At 44.4% G+C, this 20,823-nt stretch overlaps 1 protein-coding gene across 1 annotated transcript in view; it reads left to right on the plus strand.

Annotated features, from left to right (window-relative positions):
• Positions 1-17,986, plus strand: part of B4GALT1 (beta-1,4-galactosyltransferase 1) — a 399,807-nt gene extending 381,821 nt beyond the window's left edge. Inside the window, exon 6 of the mRNA XM_069630783.1 lies at positions 14,109-17,986. Coding sequence (XP_069486884.1) covers positions 14,109-14,244 — 136 coding nt within the window. The 3' untranslated portion in view covers positions 14,245-17,986. The remainder of the gene's footprint in view (positions 1-14,108) is intronic.
• The last annotated feature ends 2,837 nt before the right edge of the window (positions 17,987-20,823 follow it).

Below are 20,823 nucleotides of genomic sequence, written 5' to 3' on the forward strand. Positions count from 1 at the left end.
GAGTCATTCCCCCTGGTTAAGAACTTGTAACCAGAATTGTGCCACCCAGTCCAGGAGAAGGGAGTCATTCTCCTAAACCAAGAACATTGTCCCACCTTCTAGTTTAGTTAGAAGTGTAAGGGGCAGAATTCAAGATTTTGACACAAGACCGTGGACTCTTTAGTTTACAAGGACATTCTGACAGACACCTTTAGTATTTTATTGTCAATCTCTTGTCTCTTTCTGTCTATAACTAGCACCTATAAGCCCATGGGTTGAGTGCGCTCCTGTGAATGTAAAGTAAATAAAGTTGAGGCAGGGAAACCTTTCAAAGAAGTAGGAAAAGTTAGGGTTTCTCTTTATTTCGTGGTGAATAAAAGTCTATAACAATCACTATGCCAACTGAGTGTCAGTCTCCTCCTTCTGCACCCTTACATGAGGCACTGAACATCTGCTGAATCTGTTCTGTGATGTTTCTCCAGGTCTCATCACTTCACCCCAGGGGGAATCCCTGTCCTATGAGGCTAGTGATGTGAGTCTGCTACCCAATAGTCCTACTAGGGGTGGTAATATGAGGGAGGACCTCATAGGGAGGGCCTACCCTCCTAGGGATAAGGACGTCCTCCTGGGAGAAAGCCTCCATACCACCACCACCACAGCACATAAGCCCCTACCCTCATGGTAGCCCTTTTCATCCACCCTTGATAAAACCATTTGCTACTGTAAACCCATGAATGTGACAAGTGTAAGACCTATTGAGATGAAAAAGAATGTGAGAGGCATATGGAGTGACCAGATGAAGTCGGCCAAGTACTGTAACGAGGTGACTCACTGGAAGCATAAAGAGTGCCTCAGACTTTCACAAATGGTGCTGACGGTTCGTGAGGTAGCGACGTCAACAGTATAAACTGAAACGTGAGAACGGACAAAGGATATCTGATTGTGGAAGCCAGGAGTACGCAAACAAAGCCCAGGAAGTCAGTCGGAATGCTGCAACAGGAGCAATCAAGTCTCTCTGGGAGCAAGAAAGGAAAGGCAGGATGTTGGAGCATCCTGAGAGCCGGCATGGAGCCGACTCACTTGGTAGTGGCATGAGTGCTGGAAGGTGACTGTCTGGTCCAAAAATGACAGAGACCACAAGCCTGTCTCAGAGCCCCACAGGAAGCAAGAAGCAGGAGAAAAGGCCCCTGTGACCCCGGGAAGAACGGGAGCCATGTCCCAAGGTAATACAGTTAACTGGAATGGTGGGAAGACCAGTTGTGCTCCAGGAAGAGGCTCAGCTCATTTCATCAGGAGACATCTCCCTCGTTTCAGTGGCCAAAGCCATACTATTGCTCAAGCAGAGTACCTCAGGAGCCATCTCCCTTGTCACAGCAGCCAAGCCTCTACCACTGCTCTAGCAGAGTGCAGTGGGAGTCCTCTCCCCTGTCACATTGGCCAAGCCAATACCACTGCTCAAGTAGACTTGCAAAATCTTTACAAGAAGGACCCTTGGGAGAGCCTGGAAAATATACTCATCCAGACATTAAAGGGAGGCTAGATAAAGCAATGATCTTTTCTGCTTCTTGGAAAGAGTTGAAGGGACTGATACAAGCTTTCTGTAAAAGTGCTCAAGGTTCACCGTGGAGAACTTTGATAAAGGAGCTAGGTGTTACACCGGGACTTCGGAAAACCTCTCTGGCACCGTTGGCGGCTACACCCACGGATGAGCGTTTATACCTCCAACATGGAGCCTAAAGCACAGAGGAGCGGTCTAGAGGATCGAGAGAAGGACGAGAGCGAGACTCCTACTCCCTCTCCGGAAGTGCTATATGAATGGGAGTTGCCAGGAGTACTACACGTTGCTACTGTTCAAGACAGCTGCGCTCCGTGAGTTATCAAAACTGCGATACGCGCGTCACACTGATCTAAATCAGTTTAGCATTTCTTACTCTCCTTTGCTTACATTTTCCTGCAGGAACTTTCCGCCTTTCCATCCCTATTTTTTCCGACCCGTCAGTTCTGCTCAGCTCTACATTACGGACCAAACCCACTGCAGACCCACGTAAGCCGTCCCCTTTTTCTCCCGAAGCAGGATTCCTGTTCTGTCTGTATTCTCTTGTTCACTAGTTGCCTTCCCTCCTGGCAGTAATCAACACTGGTCGATCTCGTCTCGGCTTGACACTCAATCTCCCAAGGTTCAGCACGCTAAACCCATACTCCGGTACATTAGCAGGTAGGGCTCTCTAAACATTCGTGCTTCTGTTCTCTTCCACTTCTCATATCTCTAAGCATTATTCAAGACACTTCCATTCCATTTTCTTTATATCTGTAACAGACCAGACAACATTCCCAGCCACCAGAGACTCTCCGTAACACCCCTTGGGATCCTCCCGCAGGTATCTTCCCAATTATTCAACTTTGTGTCACATCAAGGAAATGGGGATTAACAAATAGGTAACTCTGTCCATTCTATTCCCGCAGAACAGTCTGATCGATTAGACCCCAAGACAAACCAACGCGACTCCCTCTTGCAAGATATCTTACTCCAATCGTGAGGGATCGACGAGACCCACCAATCTATCAACATTCCACAACCGTGTTTTTTCCCCTCCAAGAGGGTTTCCCGGAAACCCCCTTTCGACACCTGTGTTAGAAGGTGGGGCAGGGGGTCTCTGGTAAACTTTCACTCTCATTTTTGCCGAAGACAAGGTAGGACATTTCTATTGTTACCTGCAAGGTGCTTTTGTTGTACATTGCTAGTTGTTACACTAGGTGGAAGGAGTCATTCCCCTGGCCCTGTTTTGAAGGGACAATGAAATAATTACTATTAGGAGAAGACTAAAGCAAGCCACCAGAAGGGAGTAATTATCGTTGTGAAGGAACTTTACTTTTGTAGTAGCCTTTTGGTTTAAGTGTTGTGGTTAGATCGCTAGGTTTCTGACACAGGACGGTGAACATATTAATTTTGGATGGACATTCTGACATGTCATTAAAGTTTCCTAGGTTGAGGCAGGGCAAGCTCCTTAGAAGTAGGGAGGGATAGGTTTTTTCCTTTCATGAAGGTTATGGTTTGTGTCCACAAACGTGGCCCCTCATTGTCAGTCTCCTCCTACAACCTTTATAAGACCTTATATTCATAAATGCATCTTTCCATCTCCATTAATGAAAATATAGCAGCTGGACAAATGGCTATTGATTTTCACAGGGACGACATTGTGTACTATATAAGCAAACTTAGCAGGTCCAGGGCCCCAGGCCCTGACGGGCTAATTTATTTAATGATAAAGACCCATCCTGAATCCTGGGCCTCCATCTTGGTGATCATTTTCAAACAAGTATTTCAATCTGGCCGACTACCACCTTCTTGGTTAAAATCTATTATAGTACCATTGTATAAAAAGGGTGATCAGCAAATACCTGAAAGTTATCATCCCATCACCCTGCTGGATGTCCCAGGACATTTTTTTGCTTGCATAATCCTCAAACACTTCACTAAATGGGTTAAAACACCAAATTTACCAGATCCATTTCAAAACGGGTTTGTGGTGGGAATGGGAACACATGTAAATCTCATGGCCTTACATGGTATTAAGCTTCTTAAAGAAGAAAGTCATCAGGCAGTTTACATGGGCTTTATAAATTTCAAGGCTGCCTTCGACTCCGTGTCCAGGGAACTGTTGTGGGATAAACTTGTGAAAACAGCATGCCCTGGACCAATTCTGTATTGGATTAAACAGCATATAGGCACAATGATCCAGGTTAGATTATCTCTGGATGGAAATTTAACAGCCCCAACAGCCACTTACCAAGACCTTTAAAAAAGGGTGTATCCTTGCTTTGGCAGTCTAACTTTTTGTCTCGGATATGAGACAGTTTTGGTGAAATTAAATCCAATCCTCCAAGACTCAACAGGCACTGCATCCCCTGGCTGTTCTATGCCGACGATCTTGCATTATTGGCAAAGGCTCCCAGGGCATTATAAATGCTACTGAATGACTTGCATACATATGTGGAGAGAAACCATCTGATAATCAAGAGAAATGCACAATTTTGGTCAACCTCAATTCATGAATTAAAGTAAAGACGCAGCTGAGGTAGTTGTTACACAATGACCCGTGGACATTGTACACGAATATAAATGTATGAGGTCTTAACACAAATGACCATCCTTCTGATGCACCATATTATGAAGATCTTAAGAAGAATGTAAAAACTGTAACCTCTAAGGCCTGTGTAATCATGGGCAAGTACGGAAAATGTTCTCTGCTACCTGCGCTGCACTTCTATAAACAAAAGGCAATAGCATTACTATTATATGGTGCAGAGACTAGACCATGGAGGAACGACCCCTTTTGGACAAGGCTAGAGGGATCCTATTGGAGAAGGTTAGTGAAGTTACCACAAGGTCAACCCATGCAGACCATTGGGTTTGGTATCCCTTAGTATGGGATATAAATGGAAAATTGTTGCATTTTATCAAAAATGCTTGTTGGCAGCAAATGATAAATCCATCATGCACGTGGTTGCAAATCATGTATTGAATTAATCAAGTAAACAGATGTGCATATGGCTAATAAAAGTCCAGCAACTTTTGAAAGATGTGAATGTCTCTAATGACGTTTTAGAGACCAACCCAGACAGAGTAAAAAAGAAAATGTATCAATGGGACTGAATCCTTAATAGAGAGCTTTGTATAAAGTCAAGACGATACAGGGAACACAACTGTTCCAGCAAAAAAATGCATGTCCTAGAAACCTATCTTGTGAAGTTTTCTAGTGCCAAAGCAAGACACCAATATTTAAGATTTTCCTTGAACATATGGCACACTAAGGAGCTAACCCATAGGTGGAGTACTGACACAGATGGTGTAACTTGTAGATTCTGCAAGGATGCAGCGAGTATTGAAACACTGAAACACTTGTTAACTGAATTTAATTAGCTAGCTGTGCCGGGAAAAAAGTATTTCTATCACCTACTTGGCGATTGTCACTTAACATCTCACACAATGTGGGAGCTATTCATTATTTGTAATCAAACATCTATAAAGTTGGCAGTGATACACCTTTTGAATGGATTCAACCTGCAAAAAACAGAATTTGATTAGTTTGATGAAATCTGCACTGTGAGCATGACTAATTTGATGAAATTCGTATTGTGCTAAGGTACACTCTTTTCTTGTGATAAAAATTAAGTACAATGTGCTTTATTGTTGTGATAATTGTGCAAATACAGTGAATGGAAGATATTTTCTTGTATAAAAGATTTTTTTTTCTTTTTGAAAGGTTGATTTTATCAGCCAATTCAAAATAAATACATTTAAAAAAATGGTATGCTATTGCCTGCCCCTCAGGAAATAAAGTAAAATGCTTGATCATCTTGTGGAGGTGGAGGCAGAGAACGCCTTTCAACCCTTGCTTAAGTCTTTGCAAGACTTCAGGCACAGCAACTCACTCAGTTCTACAAACCCCATAACTGCCAGAAAGTTATCCCACCATTCCCCTCCCAAGTCCTAGACTCATCCCTTCTCACTATCTGTCTGTTATACCTAGAAAGAGCAAGGTGATGAGTCCTCTATTTTATAAGAGGACGAGAATCCCGGTCCCGAAGGTCAACATGAAGATAAGTGGTTTCCCCAGACTCACTGGTGGATTGCAAATGGGACAGCTACACACCTTCAAAGGGAAATTACCTGACTTGCCTGAAGGGCATCCTCTACACACAACAGTCTCCTAGGAAGGCTAAGGCAGCTGCACCGTTTAATCTGCCATTGAAATCTGAGGAAAAGATAGTCATTTCTTATGAATGGAGTAACAAGTGACGTTGTTCTGTTGCCCCCATACCCATCCAGGATACCATCTGTGAGACAGGCGAAAACATTCTTAAGGTCCAACTCTTGGCATCTGGCTTCACAAATAGGCCCGCAAAGTAGCATAAGGCCTCTGATGTTGCTCCAGTGTGGGTTCGTTTTCACCTGAAGCCAGACTCCATATGGTGACGGCTAGACATGGCTCTCTTAACCCTTTGTCACACCTAACCGCTCCTCCTTACAAGCAAGTTAAGAAGTGAGAGGCCATGAGATGCAAGATTTATTATGTTTCATCGTCTATGATAACCGCCAGTGCACTAGTCATCAGGGCAAAATACGGCAGGAAAAAGTGGCATAAAGTTACCATTTTGCGGAAAACCATGAAGGAGGAAGCAAAGAATTGTAAAGGATGATGAAATTGCATCAGAACAAGCAATTGGCTCTCTCCGGGAGTAAGAAATTGAAAAAAAGTTGTTTCTGACTTTTGGCCTCCTCCATAAAATCCACTTTACCTTTGGACCCAAAGTAATTATTGTTGTGAAAATAGATGTATGATTTTTTTGATTTCCCCCTTCAGTATTCCTTATTTTTTTACACCTAAAAGGCAGTGAGGCAAGACATCTGGGGTTCACATGTCCCTTATAATTGGCATTAGCTCTCCCATTTTGTCAGTAGTTGAAGGTGATCTCTTGGACGTTGTCTGAAACTTTTCTTGTAGATCATTTTACAATTTGGATTTTTAAGAAAAAGACGTTGGCCTTTCATATAGATGGAAAATAAAAACTATCAAGGAGTCCTTGCATTCTCACCTCGTTCTGCTTTTCCACAAGATTCGCAAATCTATTTGACATTACCAGTTGTTTTGCTGATCACCTCAAGTCAACATAAGTTAATGAAAATCTCCTGCACTAAAAAGTCTTCACTGGCGCATGGTTGCTCCACGGATTAAATTCAAATCCCTCTGCATCATCTACAAGGCTGTCTTGGCCTGGGGACACACTATCTTCACCTTTATCTCACTGAATAATCGCACTCTTCCTCTAGACCACTACGTTTCTCTGGCACCAACGTAGGTGGTCGTTCACTTTCCTCAACGGGCTCCCTCCTATGGAATAGCCTCCCCCTCCCTCTGCGCTTTGACCAGGAACTTCCGGAAGCTCCTTAAGACTTTCCTCTTTTCCTCCTCCTTCCCTTCTCTCTTCTGCTAATTCCACAGTTGCTGCGATTGGTGTCTTGGGTCCTTAGACATCCTCGGTGCCCTGACCTCCCACACTAATTCTGCCCAGCTCCTGTCTATCCACAGCACTTGCATCTGCACACCCTCCACCCTGGAGGTTCGTACTTAAACCTCCCGTGGCCCTAGTCTGTGTAGCACTCAACATTCCTAGAATTTCATCTATGGCTTACCCATGAGCTCGGACTCCCCAGCACTTACCCCCTCTTCCTTGCTGCACTTGCACATTCTAAATACTCACTAGGCATAGTAGGTTTGATCCTTCCACCTCCCCCCCCTTCTTAAATATTTTGTTTTTAATGTATGACCCAAACGTGCTCCCTCCCCGCCGCCCCCCCCCCCGGCTTGTGGGCGCTTTGAAACAGTATTTTCTTATTGTACAAGCGCCTAACAAGCAAACAATAAAATTAAAATAAATACAAATAAATACAAATTGAAGAAACTATATAGAAGCTGACATCCAAAAGAGAAAGACCATTTTGTTTTGTTTTTAACAATCTGGCAACTATTGGAATGAAGCAACAGGCATTAATATCGGCCACTTAAAGGATCACCTCGCCTTCAGGAAGGCACTTGAGACTTGGCTCTTCCCACCCTTACCCTGACTGATATAATCCGCCTCTCGGGTGAACTTCACCCACAGAAATGTAGGCAGGGACATCAATGAGTCAGATGAGGAGACTCCAAAAATTAAGCATGCACAAAGGATTCCCATAGACCCGCATGACAGGACCTGCACTCTGTCACATCAACGAAACAAGTAAACGGCCATTACTCACGGGTACGTATCACACTCCATCTCGATGGTAGATAGCCATATCCTTCCCAAGGCGCAGCCACCCACCCGCACACACCTGCAATCACTTGCTACTTGATGTCATATTGCACATCCACTCTGCCACTAGATTACAGCTAAATCCTGCCACAGAAATTCGGTTTAGCTAGGCACATAATCGATCTCCTTGACTTGCATACTCTCCCAACAGCCTTCACAGCGCCCATCCACAAGCCAGTTCTACATGGGTCACTAGCAGGGACTTAGCCACCCCTACCCACCTCGCACTGGCTTAAACGCACAAAAAACGTATTCTAGATTCCTCTGACCAATCTCTCTCTCAAACCTCGTACTTCGGTCCTCCAATGGTGTTTACCTACAGCGCCTTGAGGCCATACAAGGTGCTATAAAAATGCCTTATTACATTAGATTACATTATATAATAGTGTGCCTTGAAAGTGTAGGCTGCGGGATCGTTTGCATTTGTTAAACTATTGCCTTTAAAAAAGGTTGTAGTTAAAATGTAGTTCTTCCCCCTTCTCCCCACTACTCTTGGCCCTGCTTCAAACCATTTGATTTTATCTAAAGCACCCATTTATTTTGTTTACTGTTCTGCCCACCCAGTTGGCACCTCTGTTTGATGTTGCACTTAAAATGTTGCCTCTTGCGTTGTGTGTATTTAAGACCTTGTTTTGCACTTAATGCACTTTCCCCTTCTGACTGCACTTAAGTGAATTGTCTCTGGTCCACCGCCTTTCTCTAGCACTTCTCTGATCTGAATGTCCCCAAAGCCTTTTTAAGATCAGCCTCCCTCTGCCCTTTGTTTTGGAATCACAGTGAAGCAACTTTGCTCTTAGTTGGAACCTTATAAAACTCTGAATAACCTGAAGGGAGTCGAAACTGCACTGCCTCAATGCAAGATGTCTGCATTTTGATTTCCATTTACTAAAAAGGGGATTGCCTTCAGTGCGGTGCATCCTATAGGTAAGCAGTTTTCCTCAAGTGTGGATGCTAGAAGCTAGCATTGATTGCAGTGAGGTCTCGCGATGCACAGACTGAGCCTGGTTTTGCTCCGATAGTTTCACACTATTGGGCATAACAAAGGGATATTTTGCCCATTTGGCATTTCTTACATTATTTTTTGTGATACTACTTTTCCTTATGTGCTTGTTTTGAGTGCTTTACTGTTTGGATGCTGTTTTATCTTAAGAATTGTGAATGCTGTGACTCCACTTTGGGACTAACTTCTAAAGGGTCAAATCCCCCCCTCCTCCCTCGCTGGATAACACTTTGTTTTCTGGATGGCGAAATGGCCTTTTCTTTAACAAAGATAATGCCCTGATCACCAACGTAACTGTTTTAATAGGTTTGATATAATATATTGACCAAATAAAGTGTGCGAAGAAAGAATGCTTTTTCTTGGTCATCCCCATTTTTGTATATGCCCATGAAGTCGTTTGTTCATCGAGCAATAAGCAGAGGTGTATCATCATGTTAAAATTAAGGTCTCTTACCTTAAAGATCTCTGTTCCTTTGGGAAGGATTGGCAATTATCTAGTTGATCCGTTTTTTGCCTCTGTCCATTACACTGTCTGCTGTGTCATCTGCATCCTTTTTAAAGATTAGATTTCACACAAGGCGGTAATGCTCCTTTCAATTGGCTTGTTTATTCAGCTTCCAGAATCAAAATGTGTCTTGGAAAAGTTGGCTCTACTGCACAGTTTTAGATGTGCTTTATTGTTTTCATCAATGCATATATTGTGTGATCTACATGGTCATTTACATTTTTAGTGGCTCCTCTATCTTAGATATTGACCTTTCTTATTCATGCAGACAGCAATTGGCAGAGTAAGTAGAAAATATCCACAGCGCTGGCTTGTACAATTATTAGTCAAGTAGCACAAGACACCGAGTGTCTGGGAGGTGTGGGTATACTGCCAGTATACTACTGTTACATGAACCATAAACAGGAGGTCCCCAAACACACTGTGCCAAGGAATGCAAGGATTGAAATGCAGTGTATTTATTTAGAGTGGTCAAACAGCCTGACGCGTGTTTCAAGCTTTACTGGCTCTTCATCTGAGGCTGGTATGTCACATTGATAAATCATATATACAATATTTCCACATATTGGATCGAAATTATGAGATAAAGTAACATTTGTAACAGCCGAGGCACCATGTTAGGTAACACAAGGAGCAGAGAGCCAAAGCAAGACAATTACAATATTCAATTATAAATTACGTTTTTTCACATGTCATAAAGAATGATTAAACATATTTATGCAAATGTAGGTAGTTGGAAAAAGCCAAATAGTAAGGACCATATCCGCTTTGTGGGTCTGGCGAGAAGTCTCATTGCCCCCAAGAGGAGGCAATCTACAATTGAAGCTCTGCCAACTTGAGGATCAACTCATCTGCAAATATTGAACACCTGCACCATCTAACTCCTAGCTCAAGCTGTTTTTTTGTTTGCCATTACAGCAGCGAGATGATCAAGCAAGCTCAGACCCTCTTGGCTGTGTAGTCAAATGGCATTTCAAAAGGCAAGAGGTCCTTCTGACCAAAGCTTCCACCCAGCAACAATTGACAATTTTCCACATCCATCAAGAAACCTTTCCGACGTCTTTCCACAACCCATCCTCTAAGGTGCAGGATTTATTTTGCTCGATTGAGGGTAGGTTTTGAAGTCCTACCTTGTCAGGACAAAAGGCATGAGTTTCAGAATGGCTCCTTGTGCCTTATAGCAATTTGTGTCCATGAAGCAAGCTTTTAAGACTTATTTGACCATCCAATGGTATCTTGAGTTATGAAGGCATGCAACGTGCAGAAGATCCCTTTTTGGAAGGTATTCATAAGCATGGTCTAAGGACGAAGTTAGCACCAGTGGCATTCCAGCAAAGCATTGCCAATATGTTGCCAGCACAACTACAACAGGAGAGGCATGACATGCTTTCTGTAGGCATTGCTGCCTGAACTCCTGTCTAGGTGTGAGGCTTGTTCTGGCTAGGCTTTACTCAAGAACATGTTGTGTGTAGAATAGAATTGTTGCCAATACTAAATAACTACACCTGGATGCTTTGCCATCTGTTCCTAGAGGCAGCGGAACAAAACAGATCTGTCTGTAAAAGTTGCTCAATATAGTCAATCTTCCCCTGATGGTCCATGCCACCTTCATACAGACTGCTAACCCAGCACCTCACCAGTCTGTAAGTTGAAGCATTCCAGGGAAGAGCGTGACTTCACTATGGAGGTGATTGTGGGCAAAAGGGGAAATAGTTCTGCTTGTCCACACTTGCAGTTTTGTTTATTCTTTGCAAGAAATATACAAAGATGAACAGGCCGAACTCAATTTTAAGGTAGCAAAGGACTTGGTCAGGTGGAATTAACAGATATGATGTGACATTCAAACTGAAATGTGTGGCGAGTGACCCCAGGTATGGCATGAGGCCCAAGATCCGAAACAGTGTTTACCCAGTGGAAGTATCCTGAATGTTGCACAATGTTAGACTGAGTTCAATTACTTACCATACTGCCTCATGCACTGGGTGTGTCACCCCCACCCCCCTGTGTAACTATCCTCACCCAGGAAGGAAGAGGGACTAAATCTGCAAGAACCAGGATTTATGGACGGGCAAGTTCTTCGCTGTTATTTGTTTGTTTTAATCACTTGTAATGCGCACCAGACCCGAAGGTAGCAGGGCGCAGCAGTACAGAAAATGCAAAGCTTAAGTTACAGGGTAAGGTCAGTGGTTGCATACTATGTACAAAATACAATTTAACACAGATAGGTGGCAATTGCAATTTACACACAGAATACATGCAAAATGTATACAAAATAGAATAAAGACAATATATATACAGGCACTAGATGGACGTTGGCTCATCGGCCAGGTGGGCGGAGTGAGGCGGTCCATAAGATAAAAGGAGAACAGGATGGTGATGTGTATGTGCTAGGGTTGAATGAAGATAAGTGTGCACCAATAGGTTAATCATTGGCCGACCTCAGCAGGTTGATGTAGTTGGTTCTGAATTTTGGAAAGGGCTGCTCCTCCTGTAGAGGGTTTGGCAGAGAGTTCCATAATTGGTCCGCTTGAACCTGGAAACTGCTGCCCCCGACTTAGATAGCCTGAATCTTGGAATTATGAGGCTATTGGCATTTGAGGTTCTGGTAGGGCGCGTGTGGTTTCTTTTTGTGAATTTGTTAGAGATAGTTCGATGCGGCATTATTCAGGGCTTTGTGAACCAGGGACGCTACTTTCAAGTGAATTTTGTTTTGGGTGGACAGCCAGTTGTGATCTTTGAAATATGTGATCTTTTAGATTGACCGAGGGTAGCTCGTAAGGCATTGTTGTGTAGAATTTGAATACGGTGGGTGATGGATTTATTTGCTCCAATGTAGAGGGCATTACAATAGTCTAGCCTCGAGAGGATTAGTGCTCTCGCTAGGATAAGACAGTTGTTGTCAGAGAGAAAGTGCTTGCCTGCTCTAATGAGCTTGCAGGTGTAGGCGGTGGCCGAAGCCAATGACTTCTCCTGCTTATCGAAAGAGAGGGTGGCATCCAAATAGAAGCCAAGTGTCTTCACGTCTTTAGATACCTTAATGATATTCCCATCAATTTCAAATGAGGTATAGTCCTGGCTAAGTTTTTTTTAATGTTAGAATGTGTCCCTAGGATGATCAACTCTGTTTTATCATCGTTCAGGCATAGACCGTGGGTTGCCATCCATGCCTGGATGATGATATACACCCTATTCACCATGGCCAAATCCTTGTTGTAATCCCCGGAAAGTGGGAGGAGGATCTGGGTATCATCTGCATAGTTAGTGTAGGTAGGTGATACCGAGATGGTCCAGATCATCAAAAAGGGGCTTAGTGAATATGTTGTAGAGAGTCGGGGAGACACACGAGCCCTGATCAACTCCAGACCAGATGGGGATTGGGTCTGCCGCTGCCGATGGGGAGAACACCCTCATGGTCCTGTCACTAAGGAAGGATTCAATCCAAGTTATGGCCTCTCTGGAGAAATGAGCGGCGGAGTCTAAGTGGCTGCAAAGTACCCCATGGTCCACGAGGTCGAACGCCGCTGAGATGTCCAGCAGCAAGAGGAGAGCCATTTTTCCTTTATCTCTTAGTTCATCTAGTTGTGCGTTTAGGTCAATGAGGGCAGTCTCAGTGCCGTGTTGTGGACGGAATCCTGATTGGCGCTCTCCTAAGAGTTTATGTAGTTCCAGAAAACTTTGGATTTGATTATAGGCAATCTTATCCAGGATTTTAAGCCGGAAGGGGACTGTCGTAATGGGACGGTAGTTTGTGGGTATAAGAGTGTCTAACTTTTGCTTTTTGAGCAGTGGTAGTACCCAGGATTGTTTTATATTGGTGGGCACTGTACCGGACGTGAATGAGGAGTTGACAAGTTTGGCAATAAACAGGGAGAGATCGCTAGCAGCATCTTTTATAAGCTGGGCAGGGCAGGAATCGCCCTGGCAGTTTGACGGTTTAAGAGAGAGGATGACTTTCTCCACCTCAAGAATAGATGTTTTAGAGAACATGAACTGTATAGCTGGGTCCTGGGCTTTTGGGGCAAGATCTATGATGGAGTTGTTGGTCTTAGATGGTTGTGTAAGGGAGGCTTTCATTTTGACTATTTTCGTTTGGAGTAAGGAAATTTTATTTGATAAGGCTTGCTGGATGTCAGAGCACCAAGTTTCATCTTTGGTGCATATATCCGGAATGGGGATGAGGGACTCTAGTTCCTTGAGGATGGTGAACAGTTCCCTCATGCTTGAATTAGCGTTGGAGATCTGCTTATTGAAAGAGTTCTGTTTGGCCAAATTGATTTCTTTTTTGTATTGGGAGGAGATTTCTGTAAGTTTTGTTTTGTGATCTACTAAGGGGGTAAGCCTCCATGCTGTTTCGCAGCTCCTCTTAAGTAGTCGCAGATCCTTAAATTCAGGGGTAAACCATTTGTTTAGGTGAGATTTAGCTTGGGCTCATAAGCCATTGCAGTCTCAATTAGCTTCAATCCTTAGCCATTTGCAGTTCAGGTCATGGATTGGTACGTTTCCTAGTCAGCCTAACACTGGACACGTTGTATACAAAGGCTCCCAAGCATGAGCTTTGAAATCTGATGTTGAGGGCAGACAGAAACTGTGTGCTGCCCTAGTAGCAGGTTTGGGTTCTCAGCATTTACTTACAAAACGGTGGTTGTGTTAAGGAAACTACTGATTACCAGCAAAGTTTACAAAGTGGAGAGCATTGCTTTAGAATTGTGTTGCATTATTTGAGTTCATCTAAGCACTCATTTCTAATTATTGTTTTTTGGTTGACAGGTTTGACAGGATTGCACACACAAGGGAAACTATGGACACAGATGGTATAAACTCCCTCTCTTATAAAGTGATGAAGACCGAGAAGTACCCATTGTATACAAGAATCACAGTGGACATTGGCAGGCCGCCAAGATAGCACCCGTGAAGTCTACGTTTAAGGAATTTGAAAATCTTTATTTTTATACTTGCTGGAGTGCTGGCAGCCCCTTTCTCCAACACAAGCACACAATGACCAAGGATGCCTTTGTTGACTTCTTCTGAACTATCCCAAGTTGCCTGGATATTTGGATATTTCATTCCAAACTTTGTAGACTTCGAATGTCTATCTTTATACAATGAGGTGTTTTCTTTCGAGTCCGATGGACCTGTAAATAAGTGATGAATGTCTTTATATATATCTACATGTGTACTAGAATATGGATTTGATTCCCCCCTCACCCCCATTACTCAAGGGGACCAACAAATACAAAATTTTGCAATTTGAAGCATTGTGTCTTCTAACCCTCCGAAGGTCCCATTATTGATTGATATGGGGAAATCAGCACTGCTCTGATTGTACTGATGTTGCCTTTAGAGGCTAAAACACGCTACTATGAAAAAAAAATCTGTTTACGTTGTTTAGCAAAAACATTCTAGGGGATGCTCTCCTCGCCCCCATTTCGAACATTCCCCACCCCAGTTCGTTGAGTGACATAAATTGTTGAAAGTAGATTAATACAGTACCATCACGCTAACACTACGACACACTCGGCACCATCACGTGCAAGGTGCATCCTCTAAACGGGACCACAGAAGCAGTGTAGCGTGAAGGACGGCAACCGGTGTGCCTTTGCCTGCTTCTACATGTCCTTATCCTAAAGCTGTTTCTAGCAAATCTGTCTGGTGCCTTTTCAATCACCTCCACGTATCTTTTCCCTGGAGCTAGCGGAGACGTGTCTCAGGTTTTGCACACTTGCCCGATTTATCAATCTTGATTGCGTCAGGTTTGTTGCCTTTTAATAAGTAGCAAAATCCCTTTGAAAATGTAAGAGGTTCCTCTTTCCTTTTAAAACGTGTGGATGCACTGAGCCATATTCACATCACCGGGCAGGTGTTTTATGCAGTGTTGAATCGCTGGCTAACCTCACAAAGCAATATTTGTATACATGTGAATTCACGCACAATGCACTGTACTCTTGGATGTGTTTGGGCACAACATTTACAATTTTAAATGGTAGTATGGATTACAGAGCAAGCAGTTTATATATATTTATTTCCCCAGAGGGTGCCTCATTCGCAATCCGAAAGCTGACCTATGGATGCTGTTTTCCAGGTGCCTGAACAGCTCCCTAATCAAGAACGAAAAGTCCTCCAATGCAAGTGACGCCATATTGCTCCGGTGCGCTCTCGCGCACACTGCTACAGCCCAACTCCCCAAACGTGCAGTCTCCCGGAGGACGTCATGTAGAGATCTGTCTTCCTGTGGGAGACGACCAGCGGCTCTTTCTGGTGACCTTCTGCTATTTATGGGAAATGAGATTGCTGAATGTAAAGTCAAATTGGAGCATTAAGAGATGAGACTCTGATAGTCATTGACTTACTGGCACAGTTGCTGTTAAGAAATGTCCCAAGTCCATGAAGGGTTCATCGATGGGGCTTCACAAATGCTTGGTTTCAGAAAAGCGTTGCACTCCTTTCTAGTTATGCTGTGGTTATGATACGCCACCTCACTTATAAGATTGCAATGGATGTGGTTTGGGAAGAAAATGCTCCTACAGGCCCATTCCAACTTCCCACAGCATGCAGGGCTTTCCCAGTACATGGGCAGGGCCGCTCTGCGTAGCAAATGGGCTGTTGTACGAAGAGGGGCATGTTTCAGTGATGCTCATAGATTGGTCAGAAGCTTTCAACATGTTGGACCTCATTGTGAAGGAATCTTTGTATGATTGTTCTGTTATTGGATTGTTTTATACTTTTTGGATGCTAGAAAAGAGCATTTTTTGTTTGGATTACCTGGGTGTTCATGAAAACCTTAATGCTGAAATCGTGTTAGAACCCTACTGGGCACTGCCTGTGGGTATGGTCTTTTTCGAGTACGTTTCCTTTTACTTAATGCTAACAACCGGGGCCCTGGTATAGTGATAGTTCCTTGGGCCTCAACACAAAATTCCAAAGTGAAAGTCGTCCTGCATTTGCCAGATAAGACTTGATTACATATCTTAATGTTCCTTACTCTGAGGCCAGAGACCTCAGAAGTGAGGTCGGTGATGTGGGTTTCTAGACAGAGTGGTAATGTGAACAATATGTTCACACCTCATTTTTTCCTCATATATGTTTTTGTACATGTGTTTATGCACGCACCTCTGGCTTTCTTCCCACCCTTCACCCCTCGTTTAATTGTCCGAATTGTGATTTGTTGTAGTTCTCCTGTGCGTTTTTTGGATGCCTCTGAACCTAACTGTCTTTCCTCGTTGGTTGAGAACCAGGCCTCTAGTCCATCTTGAGGTACGTGGATGGGTACATTTAGCTGGTGGCAATAAACGGACTCCTACCGCCATGTTTTGCTGAGTGCAAATTGCCTGCTAAACTCTTATTCAACCGGCCCTCTAGTCTAGACCAAAGCATTGAGCCAGGCACACAGGCGTTGACCTGACCTTGCTCCTTCAGCACCAAAGACCTTCTGCTGGCTTTCACCCAAGGCAATTATAGAATAGTCTGTCAGAGCGGGATCGGAGCACTGAACTCAAACCGCCGACGTAGAGTTGCCATGCAGGCAACTGTTCAGAGGGCTAGGTCCAAGCTGCTGCCTCATATCACGCAGTCACTCAAGATTGGTGTCAGGCTTTGACACAAAAAACAAAAAGACAACGTAACTGTGGTAACCAAGCAGAATGGTTTGTAGCCATTTACTAACTATATTTTAAAACGATTTCCGAAACTAGTTTTATAAATACTGACTTGTTAGCTATCCACGGAAGGCAATGAAATGTCTGATTTTCTCAACATGTGAAACAGCTCCTACACTGCCGATGTAGACAAGTAGCATAACCGCACGGCCCTGGACAGTAGAGTGCTATTGGAATGAGAAATAAACGATGTCAGTCAGGTGTTACGAGGTGCCATACTCGGATTTGCAGGTTAAGGTTCAACTGATGTGTTTTTAGTGGCTTCTTGGGGGATAATAAGGTTTAGCACCAGTAGAGAATCCCGCTCTGCATAGGCCAGGGGTGCATACGGGCCTGTGCAGCGCAGTCAGGGAGTGAAAGTGTTACCTGTACCCTTTTTTATCCGAATCCAGGTTAAGGTCGTAAGTGGGATGGCGTGGGTGTGTTTGCACACTCTCCCTTATACACTCTGGGAAGTTTCCGATATTTATAGTGCGATACATGGTTAACTTTCTGTCTCCCATTCCGTGGCGCTACTCTGTGGTGTTTGCCAGTGCCTTCAGCGTGCGTGTGTGTGCCCGATTCTCCCTCTTGGGTGTGGTCGGGGCCAGGTGTGCCAAAGAATTACCCCTTTGAACTTCTCAGTGTATTGTGGTTTTCATAGTCATGCTCTCCAGAGTGATCTTGAAATGTACAGGTGATTTTAATCTGCGTTATGAATTGAAATGTGCAGTTGTGATGGCTAAGTAAATACCGCACTTCGTTTACTCTTTGCTTGGCCTGGTTTTAATGTTCTTTGTGCACACAGTTCTTAGCATAGACGTTCCTTCTGTAAACTTAAAGCCGCCATCCAGCGACTTCAGGAAGGAGCTAAAACCAAACACTTGCTCTTGCTTTATTCTGCTTTTCAGCTGCCTTTTTTTCTAGTTTCGGTCGTCCTGCCAGGAAAGCGCATTGATCTGCAGTTTTCGAATGACCCATGTCTGCTGAAATAAAACTATGCAAGAAGGCAAATGCGTGTGCGAACTCTTTCATAGCTTTCCCCTTTTGTGGGGCCCTATGTGTGGTGTTGCAGCCAGTATATCAACTATGTCCAGTGCAAGTTTGACGTTCTCCCTCTCACTGTACTTGATACTGTGCTTCATGTGCACAGAGAATTTAGTTTGCGTTTGTTTTTAACCAATAGACTTGAAGTTTGAATTTTCAAAACTGCATGTGGTGGGTTTATGTGGACGGGCCTGTGGATAGTTGTGGGGGTTTCTGCTGCTGCCTGGATATGCTGATGGATGGATGGATCTAGGTTGAAGTATGCTGGCTCGTCTTCAAGGCACTACTTGTCAGGGTTGTTCAAGGAGGGAGTGTACCAGTAAAATTAAAAATCCCTGATGGTACTTGTGAACATCGGAGCAAGAAACACTTCAACGATCCTGCAAGCAAGAGAATTCAGCCTGTTTTTCGACTGTTGCACCCAGACTGCAACTGCTACCTATTATCCATCTCTCCCCAAATGTGCTCCCCTTCAGGAAGACTTGTAGAACTTGTTATTCTTACTTTCTCTGACTGTTTCCACTGCAGGAACTTGCTCTGTCTTGTATCTTTTTAGAAATGTATTTTTCTTTTTTTTTAAAACTCTTTTTATTGACTTGACAGCACAACAAAAACCAGAGGGAGCCACATGGCACAAGCGCTAAAAGCAAACAATACAAATAATAAACAATACATATTGCGTAAATGTAGAATATTGATAAAAGGCAATATACAACGTATTAATACATACACCATAACAGGACACTATTTAAGGGGAACCAACTGGGGAAGTAGAGGGAGAAGTAGGCGGTGAGGTCATGGCAGAGATATAGTCTCGGAATCTTGGCCAGATGTCCCTCGGCCTGGAGTGTGAATGCTGCATCGTGCTCCAGGACTGCTCAGTATCGTGAGCCCATGTGACCGATCTGAGCCATTGTGTATAGGTAGGCGCTCTAGGGCGGAGCCAACAGAGTAATATACAGCGAACTGCCAGTAGCATGCAGAGACCTGCCAGTTTCTTAGCATCCCGGGGTAACTGCGGGAAGTCATGGAATAAGCAGTGCGGTGGGGGTGTTTGGGTGTTCCAGAATGTCGGACAATGTAGAGCAAATGTCTAGCCAAAATTGGGACAGACGGCGACAGAGCCACAACATGTGTATATAGGAGGCTTGATCTGCGCCGCACCTAGGACAAGTGGGGGGGTTGGCGTTAAACATACGGTGGAGTCTCGTAGGTGTATGATGATACCTGTGTAAAATTTTAAACTGGATGAGTTTAAATTTAGTGTTGTAGGAGACCTTGTGGGTACGAGCGCACATCCGAGACCACCTATCGTCGGTGATCTCAGTACCAAGGTCCTCCTCCCATCTGCGTCTCAGCTCGGTAAAGTGGGGGGCCGCTCTAGTCTGCAATAAGGAATAGAGCCTCGACACCTTGCCTCTGAAGGAGAGATAGGAGCAAAGCTCCTCAACTATAGGTTCATCAGTGGGCAAGGCGGGGAGGTCTGAATATCTGGACTTGAGATGTGCTCGGAGTGAAGAGTACTGTAGCCACACTGAGGGTCGGCGCCTGAGTGAAGGAGGAAGGTCAGACCATTCTATAAAGTTTCCCTGTTCAAAGGCACTGTGTAGGGTCAGGAAGCCGGCAGCGGCCCAACGAGTGACCACCGAAGGCGGAATGTGTGGAACATCGGGAAGGAAGTTCCACAGTGGCAGGTCCCCATGGAACGGCCAAGGTGTGTCGACCATGGACCAGAGTTTGGTCAGTGCCAAGGATGTACTAGCTACTGGATTCGCAGAGTTTAAGTCGGGGGGGGGGGATTGGTTGGAGGACCAGGGAACCGATCACTCGGTCACAGACAGCTAGCTTCTCAAGGCGGACATGTGGGGGAGGATCAATGGTGTTGAACCAGAATGCAGCGAACTGTGATTGGGCCACCACCCAGTATCTGATAAAATCAGGTGGGCTGAAACCGCCCAACGCCTTAGGAGCAGTTAGTGTAGTCAATTTAAGCCGGACCGCCCCAGAGTACCAGAGGAAGGTGTTACATGTGGTGCGCAGTGTTTGGGAAAAGGTATCCCCAGGCCACAGAGGCAGATTGGTAAATAGGTACAGTAATTAAGGTAATACAATCATTTTTAGTATGCCTATTCTGCCTGCTAGTGAGAGGGGAAGTTTAGTCCAGCTGGAGGTTCTAGCCTCCAGGTTATTTAAATAAGTGTGATAATTGTCATCACGTAGCTGTGATGTGTGCCCGGAGACCACCACCCCCAGGTAGGTGAAGCTAGAAGGAGCCCAGTTGAACCCATGTAGGTCGGGGGGGCGTGTCGAATCTGTGAGTGGGAATAATGTGGACTTGGAGCAATTAACCCTCAAACCGGATATGTCCCCAAATCGAGCCACGTCTGTCAGTATATGTGAAAGATTAATTTCAGGGGATCGAACAAACAGCAGGGTATCGTCGGCATAAAGGGAGACTGTCAGTCTGGCCATATGTGCGCAACCCTCTGTGCGAGTGTGACTGCCGAATCATGTCAGCGAAGGGCTCCATGGCTGTAGCAAAAATGAATGGGGAGAAGGGGCATCCCTGGCGTGTACCTCTAAATATCTGAAAGGGGGAAGAGCACCTGTCTTCCGTACGGACCTTGGCTGACGGGGCGGTGCAAAGGAGCTTTATCCAGGTGCGGAAGTTGGGGCCAAATTTGCATTTCTCGAGAACACACCACAGGTATTTCCAAGAAACTGAATCAAATGCCTTTTGCATGTCCAATGTGGCTGCCACTGCTTGTGTGGCCGGGTCGATTCTGCAGAGTCTCCGTAAATTT

The sequence above is a fragment of the Ambystoma mexicanum genome, chromosome 6q (genome assembly GCF_040938575.1).
Source record: "Ambystoma mexicanum isolate Mex_15411 chromosome 6q, UKY_AmexF1_1, whole genome shotgun sequence".
NCBI classification, from domain to species: Eukaryota; Metazoa; Chordata; class Amphibia; order Caudata; family Ambystomatidae; genus Ambystoma; species Ambystoma mexicanum.